Consider the following 11590-nt stretch of genomic DNA (forward strand, 5'->3'; position numbering starts at 1 on the left):
ACACTAAGCATTTATATCTTTATTTCAGAGTGCTGTCCTTGACGTCCTTGACGACAAATCCAACCTATGAACTATCGAGAAGATAATGAGATCGTCAGCCTGATAAAATAAAAGTTATAAAAAGTTTCGGATGAGTATTTTCCTTTATATCAATATGTGATGAGCTCAATCATTTTAATGTACTAGATGCTACAGATATATTCGGATTTTAGTTCGCAAGTGTTTTGCATTTTCAGTTCACAATATGCTAAAGACAATTGTAAATCTTTTAAATTGTTCGTTAAATTTGCAAATAAGAAAATGTGATTGAACTCATCACATACAAGAGTTACAAAAAGATAAACACAGATGAGTATACATTTATTACTCAAAAAGATGATTCATTATAGATCATGATTATAGATATACATGATTATCGATACGCCACTATACTGCTGTAAGTGTATACCACTACCTGTGGTCGCTATACCACTGCTTGTAGTTGGATTGATTAGATACACATTATACAGATATGTATGATCATTGATCGAGATTCATGTGGTACCACTGCCTGTGGTTGGATTGATATACCACTTCCTGTGCTATACCAGTTGGAACTAGTTGGACTTTTGATACATCACCGACTGCGATCTTACGCACGAATTGACATAACGAACGCACGCACGCACACACGCATGCACACACACACACACACACACACACACACACACACACACACACACACACACACACACATACACACACACACACATACACACACCAAAATAGTATAGTATTGTCTTAACGGTTAGCAGGCTAGGCGAGAGGAAGCAGGTTTTGAAGAAGCTTCAACTGATGCAGACCTTGTTTTTTAAAACTTCTTCAGAGCAATACGTTGTGATCTCCTCCAAGTGTTGCGTTTCAGCTCATGTGTGATTTGATCCACTTGCTCATTCAGTTCGTCTGAATCCACCTCAATGTCACTTATCTCAAAAGACGGCCGACGGTGGATGATCGCTGTAGTTGTGCCGGAACTAGAGGCAGTGTTAGCAGATGTCTTTACAGCAGGATGGGTGGCAGATGTGTTTACAGCAGGATGGGTGGCAGTGGTGTTTACAGCAGGATCGGTAGCAGAGGCGTTTACAGCAGGATCGGTAGCAGAGGTGTTAACATTGGTAGAGGAGTCAGATGGGAAAAGGAAGGCAGATGGGTTGCTGACGGAATTGTCAACAAGAGCCTCAAGAGTGCCGATCTCGATCATATCACGGCCGTGTGGAGTATCACCACGATGACGAGAAGCTCTAATGGTAGCAAGACGAGATCTGAAATTTTCCAGTTCTCTTTCAACATCGTAACCACCTTGCTTACGTCGGTGAAAAAACCGATGTATCTTTTCCACGAACTTCAGTTTCCTTCCCATGATTACCAACCCTGCTGTAAACACAGCTACTAAAACCGAAGCTGTAACACCGAGAATGGACGCTAGCATCGTATCTGAAATTTGAATCATAAGTTATTTAACATATGTTAGCTCCGTGTTAAACATATGACACTCACAATGACTAACATACATTAGTCTTAAACATAATGTCTTACTTGTTTAAGCTAGTAATTTTTTATAATAATTTCATTAAGAAATTTGAACACGTATTCAATTATGAAACGCATATTCAAACACAAAACTCACCGTCGTAGTCGTCATCCTCCACATCGTCGTCATCATTAGTGACTCCATCATCATCAATATCGTCAACATGAACCCGATCGTTAGAAAGGGTAGAAGGATCTGTGCAAGGAGAGGAGAGGGTAAGGTAAAGGAAAGGAATGAACAGTTTTTCAACAGCTCTTTTAAAAAATGACATCACTATCATTTTCATTGTTTAAATTTTCATGTTCTAAATTTATGTGAACTAATGATAAAGGTCTGATTAATTGACTTGGTCGTTTTTTATTGATGACAAAACAAATACAACACAATCAAACAAAAACAGAATAACAACAATACCTGTTATTAGGAGTGCCTTGACGGATGTAGCTGTTGTTGAGGGTGTAGGAAATGAAAGCAAAGTTGAGGTTAAAGTACACTGAGTTGAGTTATGATAGGGAGAAGTGATGGGTGAGGATATACTTGTTTGAGTGAAAGTACTAGTTGATGAGTCAGGTGCTGATGATGTAGTAGTAGGAGTGTTAGTTGTAGTAGTTGGAGTGGTACGTGTTGTAGTAGTTGGAGAGGTAGTAGTTGGTGCGGCAGAAGTTAGTGCTGTAGTAGTTGGTGCGGCAGACGTTAGTGCTGTAGTAGTTGGTGCGGCAGACGTTAGTGCGGTAGTAGTTGGTATGGTAGTTGTTGGTGCGGTAATGATTGGTGCGGTGGTAGTTGGTACGGCAGAAGTTAGTGCGGTAGAAGTTGGTGCGGTAGTAGTTGGTACGGTAGAAGTTAGTGCGGTAGTAGTAGTTAGTGCGGTAGTAGTAGTAGTTAGTGCGGTAGAAGTTAGTGCGGTAGTGGTTGGTGCGGTAGAATTTAGTGCGGTAGTAGTAGTTGGTGCGGCAGAAGTTAATGCGATAGAAGTTGATGCGGTAGAAGTTAGTGCGGTAATAGTTGGTGCGGTAGTGGTGGTTGGAGTGATGGTATACGTTGTAGCGGTAGATGAATTAACTGCAATGCAAACAGAAACAAAACAAAATTGTAAATAAAATAGATAATAAACAAACGAAATTAAACTAAATAGGTAAATAATAAGTTAGTAAAACTAAGAAATACATGTGAAGTAAACGCGAAATAATCATAGGTTAACCTTCATAAATTGACCTATGTTGCAGGCTGTCGCATGTAGTAGGATTAGTAGCAGGAATAGTATTAAGTTTTTAATACCCTAACGCTCATAAAATCATGTTGATATATGTTAGGTGGATTGTATATGTACAAGGTTTTTAAACAAAATACTTAAGAACTAACAAATATATGAAAAAATTACACTGAACACCCCTCTGACAATTAGAACTGTCAAAAATATCTGAAACTTTACACTGCACGGCTCTCCTGTGGTATTTGACATATGACTTGACAATCTATAGTTTTCTGGTAATCGAGACATAAATTTGAATGGAATAGTTTTAAATATAAGATTAGTTTTTCGACTAAATATGCAACGGTGCTTTTCCGCAAGGACTGGCAGACAGAATAGTTAGTTAGATACATTTATGACAAACAGGATAAACATATGAATAATCATAATAATAAGACTCAGTAAATATTTGAAATGTTCTACATATACTAAAGAGAAAATCAAAACATAAATAAAGAATTGAAAGAAGCGAACATAATATATTACACTCTCCCGTGTCGTGCAATTTTATGCATACATAACTTTCAATAAACTCATGTCTTCAAATTGTGAAAATCGTGACAATAAACCACACATACACACACACACACACACACACACACACACACACACACACACACACACACACACACACACACACACACATATATATATATCGCATAAGTCCATACTATTTGGTCACTTTTACAGCAATGTGATTAGTAAACGAGAGCATGCAAGTGTGTAACAGTTTTAAAACCAGTGGAAAAAAACTTACAATAACACTGTCGATGGTTGACAGTAATGATTCTTCCTTTTTTGCTTTCGTTATCGCCTACCAGGCTTTCACAGTTACTTCTGCCTCCTTCAATGAACTGTACAGAAACATGATTTATTTATTTTGTAATTCACTATTTGAAACATAATTGTCATGAACATGATTATGAATAATACCGATGTTCGATAAGAATAAAAAGCTGCAATCTGAAATAAGATTAATGAGTTCGTGTAGAAATAAAACGTACTACCTTCAGGTCTGGAAATAGGTTCATTAAAATCTTCAAGTCATCGTTCATTCCGCTGAGTTTAAGCTTTAGGATGCCATGGTATTTTTTCCCTGTCAGATGTTGCAATTCATCACTTGTTGGTCTGCACGTTATTACCCTTCTTGACACTACATTGCAATTGTTTGAAAAAATTTGTGATTCTCCTGCTATGCAGGTGAATCCCACCACCAACAGCAACGCTACCGAACAGGTCATCATTACGACTGAATTTAAAAACCTTTATGCGAGTGATAAATTCCAATCAAAGTAGCTGCACCCATTAAGCGATCGTGAGAATCTCGCTCACCAACTGACAAAGATCAAAGGCGCGAACTACGGGTCGGTTACATCAAAGGATCAAAAATAGCAACCCGTGTCATACACTACACGTATGGTTGTAACACAACAATGTCAGACTGGAATATGTTTCACTATGTTCCACAAAATGACAGGAATATAAAACAGAAATTTGTCGAGTTGACTCTATAAACAACATATACATCGCTCATATAAGCAAACAATGAGATTTGACATGGGGTTTAACCACGGTCGTTCACCGCTCATAACTTGCAGACAAGATAAACAATAATGTTGCAATACGCCAGACGATAGAATATGATAACAATTGAACTCAGTGACACAATTCTATTTTGTGAGATAAGAGAATGAAACTTAAATTCACTTACCTTCAAGGAAAACAATACTGGTTAAAGCTTCTGATCTCGGATTCTGCTTCCGCTCGAATAATATCCATCACAATTTGTTTTATATGCGTGTAACTAACAAAATTGTTTATCACTTTAAAATGACTAACGAAAATAGTACTAGTATTTAGACCAAATCTAAGCTCTAATCGCTGCGTTTTAGTTAACTTATTTAAAATCGTGATATCGTATATTACTACGCTCTGTGAAATATATTTCATCAGTGTTTTATTGAGACAAATCATGACATATTATTTCAAACTGTACAGAAAACGTTACTACAAGTGATGTGATAAATCAACCTCATGACAAGTAGAGTAGCTGTTACACGTGCAGACTGAAATAAGCGCAGCGACCTAAATAACATTGATGTACATATACAATACCAACATGCTCTGGATATAATTAGCGCAAAGTAAATATGCGGTGACCCGCACAACACTGATGTGTAAACATACAATAACGAGACGCCTGGTTGTGTAAAGGGAAGAACATTGCATTTTTATCACTCGTTTTATTCACCTGACGAAAGGGCAAACATTAGCCTTGAAACGTCGTGTTAAAAGAATTATAAAAGTCATCCATAATAGTGACATGTATAAGTGTTTCATGCACAGAGTTAGGTGTCATTTATATCTTTAAAATTATATAACGCGTTAAGCAGTATGTGTGACTGTTTCTTTGATCTCTCAAGGTTGCTCCTACGCTCCTTTCTTTGATCCTAAGGAATGTTATTGTGTATAACCGGTACTTTTATCCTACTGCTATAAAGGTTTCAGTAAACTGAAGCTAAATGGAAACTTCCAACTACCGTTTCAGTTGACGGAAACATGACGGAAACCAAGACTTGTTAGTTTCAGTTGCGCGTTTCCTGAAACTGAAACCTAGAGGAAACCTACATTACCCACTATCCATAAGGTTTCCGGAAGAACGGAAACCAAGTTATTTTTGCTGTGTTCATAGTAAATTTAAGTCTACCAGGTTTTTAATCGTAGTATTCCAGTTGTTTTTATTTTGGCTAGCATATTGTACACTCGTTAGCAGCTGAAGGGATGCTGAAAATCCAACTAGGGTCCATGCGGCTAGCAAAGGTACTGTAAGTCCCCATGGACCCTAGTATGGTGATCTACCTTCTGTTGTTGGCGATCTATAACCTGTTTGTATATTGTATTGTCTGAATATTGATATTAGTGTTAACTTTCCATGCTAGTTTTAATTGAAATTGTGATACTGTAGTTGTCTTACTGTCTTTTGTCGACAGGTTTTAGAACACACATATATTCCATTTCAGTGTTTTGTTCTCTTCACGATATGGCTGAAATATTGCCGATGTGACGTGAAATATTAACTCACTCACTCACACACTCACTTTTGGTTGTAGAATCTCCTAAAACAAACAAGTTGTTGTAATTGAAGCTGTACGCTGTATTTTCACTCACTAACGTTTAGAATGTCGAAGAACAAAAACAGATTCTTTTAAACGCGATAGTTAAATGTAGAGGCAGGTAAGAGAAAAAAGCATCAGGTCACTTATCTTCAACTTCATATCCTTTACATGCACTTGCACCAAAGAGGTGCCGTTTCTGTAACATAGCATGCATCTTGTATCGAGACTACAAATAGTACTTAGTGCCTCTCAGTCGTTGCCTATTTACTGTTTGCTAGTGATGACTTTTACCTGTCTGTCCTCTCTACTGACCACTCAGGTATATTACTGGAAACAGACTGTTGTTTTCATCGTACCAGTGTTTTATAGACGAGGACACCAATAGTTTATTAATTCGTTTCTAACACGTTATCTCCATTCTGGTGTCTTTGCTCTTTTGTTACATATGACGGCCGTACAAAGAAAAATCTGTACCTAGAAAAGACAATGCAAAGATGAGATAGCATGCATCAAAGTCCGTAGGGTGACTCTCAGGAGAAACGTTTTTTTGTGCGAACACCAATGTTATCATGGATGTTAAGACGAAATAGTTTCTGCACAGTTATATGTATGCATTTTCCTGTTATTATAGTGGCAGAATAGCATTTCCATATATTCCAGAGTCAAAAAGTAAAAGTCCAGTCCAGAACAAGAGGGCGACAACCCTCACTGGCAATGTTAGAGTAGAGAAACACTGGTCTGATTCTTGATGGCACAGCGTGTAGAACACAGAGGTTATCAAACGTATCAGGCACGTAGAGAGTGTAACGGCATCAGGACATTATTGTCATTAGTACCCTGGTATTACATATGTTTTAAAGGGAAGGTGTATATCGTGCAAGTGGCGAAGGTGCCTGTCGTAGAAACGAAAAACCTGACCATCGTCATAACACTCAAAATATAACTGTGAACCACACACCCCAACAGAGTAATCACATTGAGATTCCACTTTCAGTTGACTGTTACAGATATTCAGAGGACGTTGTTTATCCGATGTGATGTTATAGGTTTTAAAATCTACTGAATTTCTGCTCCAGAATATTATCGTATCCGTCAAATAACAAACATGTTCAATGTTAATATCAGATCCACCCAGAGGGAATTTGAAATTCTTCATGCGAGACAAGGGTTCTGATTTCCTGTAGTCTGCAACACTAATCGTAACACCTTCGGATTCATCAGTCACAGAGTTATCTGCCATGCATATCAAGACATTTGATTCCGTATCTCCTCTGCACTTATCAAAAGTCAAGTTTGAAGCAATCAGAGACGTCTCAAATTCGGTAGTGCTGAAAGCTTGCACTTGTCCTTTATGAGCGTAATAAAGGTATTTACTTGTTTTGTCATAGTGGAAAATACGCATTGGTTCATTAGGGTCTCGCAGAAGTGTTTTTTGTATATTGTCCACTACTTAGACAGTGTTGATTTATTTTGTAGCCATTTTCTTTACCTGAGCCAGACACAGACGTAAATAGCGAACACGACTCAGAATCTATTAGATAGTTGCTGCTACGTGGTAATTTGTACATTTTTGTAGAAGTGTTTGTGTCCTGGTTGAGGAAATACATTATGCCATCTTCTGATTCTACAAAGAGGATACCGCCGTTATTTTGAGCCTGTCCTGGAAAGTTGCATACACACGTTTGTGGTATGTCCGGAGTGCTTTGTCCTGATGTATCATATCTTGATATATGATCTACCGACGCACCATTTCCAAATTTGTCAAGACCAAGAACACAGGATATAGAAAAGCCATCCGCCTCGCACTGCCACTTGTCACTGCCTACTTCATATACAAATTCGTCTTTGTCAGGTGCGGACGACTTAATCTTCCAGGTTACAGACGTTGGTTGGTTTGACAGGCAAGGATGAAATAAACACAATACTAGGACAGTGAACATGGTACTTTGCTCTGGTTGTACAGTCAACCTTATCATTCGAGAAGCCTTGCTATTGTGCCGTGCGGTTTGTATCAACAGGATATTAAACATGAACACATGCAGTTCTGCATAGGGTTTCTTATTACGGTTGCATATTGCAGTGAATCAATACGCGAACTGATTGTTTAAAGAAGAGTGAATAATCAAAAATGAATTCTACTGAGCCACCTTCTCGTGGTGGGTAAGGCTAAGAGCTCGCCAACATCCCTATTGTGGACCTGGGGGCATATTTGGTTAACCAATCGGTTTGCCGTGGGTTGCGACAGTGTGTCGATGGGGGAAGGGACCGTTGTGGTTGATGACATGAACCCTTGTTCCAATTGCCCAACACACCACTTTGACCCTGACTTCACCTAGACGAGTGGTTCAATGTCCCCTGTTCAACCAATCAGCTAGTCATGCCAAATCCTGAGTATGCATTTTTTTCATGCACAATTTCGGACACTTCAGATAATGTTTTGTGAGATGACTTGGTTTAAAAATACGTATTGGAATTTGAAATTATTTTCCTTGTGTAATTTGCCGAAGAGCTCTATACCCAGAAGGCGTCGGCTGATGTGCCAATCTGGCAGATATATTAATTTTATTTTTTTCTGCTGGAGTATACCATCCAGTCTCCTTGGCAAGTCGGAGACCCACTTGTGATGAGTAGTCTTTATAACACTCCCTGTTGGGTGGTGTTTGACTTACGTCAGTAAACAACATGGCTGCCTTAGCGAGGAGGCGTCGTTGATTTCAACAAAGAAGGCCACGTCTCGTTGAATACCAGTGATGAAGAACTAATTCGGCGATACCGTCTTGATGGGAATGGCATTAGATTCGTTGCCAGTCTAATAGCGCCAGCCGTAGAGCCTACAACCACCCGTAACCACGCACTGGATGCCACACAAGACACTCATCACACTGAGGTATTTTGTCACCGGAAAATTTCAGCTTCGTAATGCGGACGACCAAGGTGTCAGTCAGCCAACTATTTCCAGAGTTGTGAATGACTGCATACGAAGTTTGTCATCTGACAGGATTGTCAAACAGTTCGTTTGCTTCCCCCTTCAACTTCGTGACATCAGGCGTGACCAGTCAAAATTTTTTCAGATTGCACACTTTCCCGGAGTTGTGGGAATGATCTACGGAACACACGTTCAGATTCAAGCTCCAACAGAAAACGAAAATGAGTTTGTAAACCGGCATAATAACCACAGCATCAATACACAGATCGCTTTCGATAGCGAAGACGAGATAATTGACGTTGTCGCTCGGTGGCCTGGATCGACACACGATTCACGCATATTCACTAACAGAGGTCTCTACCTGTTATTCGACCGAGGTGTTGTCCCCATCGGATGCCAGATGTCACCTCCTCGGTGACAGTTGTTACCCATGTAAGAAGTGGCTACTAACCCCTTTCCTAAGACCATTGGCTGGACCACAAACAAACTACAACAGGTACGTCAACTTCCGTGTACAGTTGCTAATTGCAACATAGAGTGGTGTCCCTTGTATTTACCTCGCATAAACATTGGGGACTCGTTGTTCAGCAGGAACAGTTCTAGCTGTTAAATAAAAACGACAGCACTAAATCAAACTCTAATATTTTGGTTTAATTTACCTTTAATTACATTACACTATCTTACCTTATTAACTTTCTAAAACATTCAACCTCTGTCAAACCGATCTGACACAGTCAGTCACTAACTAACTATCTAACTAACTAACTAACTAACTAACTAACTGTCTCAAGGCGTGCTGCCTAATCATCGTCTCGAAACGTACTAACTACAAGTTCACTACGATCGCCGCACGTGGCGAAAAAATGCCTGCCTTTTTCATGCTCATGCTCTCCGCGAAGTAAGGTTTTGTCAGGTGTGTTTTCGCGAACTGTTCGCAAGTACACAAACTGAGACGAAATACACTGTCTGATAAACAGTACAATGAGGCCTACGAATAACCCATGACGAACGATATATTTGTGTGGACAACCCTTTTGTCCATACCCCCCTCCTTGATAGAACGGAGTTTTATCAACACAAATGGTGAACTTATGATTCAAAATAATATCCTAATAGCACCCATTAATATGTCAAAAACGGTTTGCAAATGTAAGGAATAAATCCATGGTCTCAAATGTCACAACATATCCATTGTCACAATATTCCAGTGTCGCAATACATCCAGTGTCATAAGTCCAATAAGAATACAGTTTCACAGAATGTCACATGAAATGTTCACAGTTCCACACATCCACGAATTTCCGAAAGTCAACAGATTCTTCCGTGTAATCCTTGGAACTAATAGTTTATGGAATCCATTTCCAGACTGCACACCTTCGTCACTGGTCTGGTCACAACTGTTTGACCAATCTGTATGTCCACCACTCTTGTATGGCCGTCCTTCCCTGGGTAAGTCTGAATAATACGCCCCATGGGCCAGTGTCCACGTGGTGTGTTGGGTGATATCACCAGCACGATGTCATTCACCTTGAGATGAGTGAACCACTTCCTCCTCCTGTTAAGACTGGGTATCCATTCCTTCATCCATCTGCTCCAGAAGTGCCGTATAAGCTCCCGTATCCTTCTCCATCGTTTCTTTGGATTGAAGGGCGTTGTGTCCACTGATTCTGGAGCAAAGAAACCTCCTGCTTGTCCTTGAAGAAAGTGGTTTGGCGTCAGCGGTACATCATCCCGTGGATGTGCTGTCTGATAAGTCAATGGTCGGGAATTAATCAAGGCTTCTGCTCCAATGAACGCTGTCATCAGTTCTTCATCTGTTACAGCACTGTTTCCCAGAATAGCAAAAATTGCTTTCTTGGCCGACTTCACCATTGTTTCGAACACACCTCCGAAGTGAGGTGCATATGGAGGATTAAACTTCCAATTTGTTCCACGATTTGCTAATGTTCGTTTCACAGCGTCATTGTTCAGACAGGCAACGAGTTCCCTTAGTTCCTTTTCTGCCCCACGAAGTTTGTCCCATTGTCACACACAATGTCCTCTGGGAGTCCTCTGCGACTGGCCATGCGACAAAAAACATTGAGAAAGGAATCTGTGTCCAGGCCGTATGCGATTTCAAAATGAACAGCTCTCGATGCAAGGCACGTGAAGAGACATAGATAGCGCTTCAGCCTTGCTTTTCCTCTTCCTTGTACTGTCCGAAAAGGTCCAGCGAAATCAAGTCCTACCTGTGTGAATGCACGGAGAGAAGGTTTGATCCTCATTTTTGGAAGAGGAGCCATGGTTTGGTGCGCTACCTTCGCCTTCTGCTTACGACAGTGTGAACATTGCTGCTCCCATTCTCAAATTTCCTCTCTGCCAGAGAGTATCCAAAACTTTGCAGAAAGTGCCGCTAATGTCTGGTTGGTTCCGGTAATATGATGTCCTTCCTCGTGGTAAAACTTCACAATCAGTCTTGTGATCCAGTTTCTTCGTGGCAAGATGATTGGAAACCTTGAATCGTATGAAAGATGCTCAGCATAAGCCAATCGTCCATCAGATCTCATCACTCCATCTTCATCCAGCTTCGGGTTCAGTCCTAACAGCTTGCTATTATTTTGTAATAGTTTTCCCATCTCCAGGCAGGAATATTCATCTGGAAATTCTTCTCTCTGCATCTGTGCTATGATTATTAACTGGGCTGATTCGATTTCTTCAGCAGTGAGTTCTCCATGAGTCCTTTTAAG

At 39.9% G+C, this 11590-nt stretch overlaps 2 protein-coding genes across 3 annotated transcripts; both read right to left on the minus strand.

Moving 5' to 3' along the window:
• Nucleotides 1-427: 427 nt before the first annotated feature.
• LOC137281791 (uncharacterized) lies at nucleotides 428-4395 on the minus strand. Of its 2 annotated transcripts, none has more exons than XM_067813405.1 (5): nucleotides 3830-4395; nucleotides 3580-3676; nucleotides 1985-2014; nucleotides 1667-1765; nucleotides 428-1473 (listed from the first exon to the last, which is right to left on the minus strand). In XM_067813405.1, exons 1-5 carry the CDS (start codon nucleotides 4064-4066, stop codon nucleotides 851-853), a joined length of 1086 nt encoding a protein of 361 aa, XP_067669506.1. In that variant the 5' UTR covers nucleotides 4067-4395; the 3' UTR covers nucleotides 428-850. The 2 variants fall into 2 exon arrangements, with proteins under 2 accessions (XP_067669506.1, XP_067669505.1); XM_067813404.1 differs by having other exon boundaries at nucleotides 1985-2632.
• Nucleotides 4396-10202: 5807 nt separating this feature from the next.
• LOC137281112 (uncharacterized) lies at nucleotides 10203-10736 on the minus strand. Its single transcript, XM_067812243.1, has one exon. The coding sequence runs from the start codon at nucleotides 10734-10736 to the stop codon at nucleotides 10203-10205; it is 534 nt and encodes a 177-aa protein (XP_067668344.1).
• Nucleotides 10737-11590: the final 854 nt, after the last annotated feature.

This window comes from Haliotis asinina, chromosome 4 (assembly GCF_037392515.1).
Source record: "Haliotis asinina isolate JCU_RB_2024 chromosome 4, JCU_Hal_asi_v2, whole genome shotgun sequence".
In the NCBI taxonomy this organism is placed as follows: Eukaryota; Metazoa; Mollusca; class Gastropoda; order Lepetellida; family Haliotidae; genus Haliotis; species Haliotis asinina.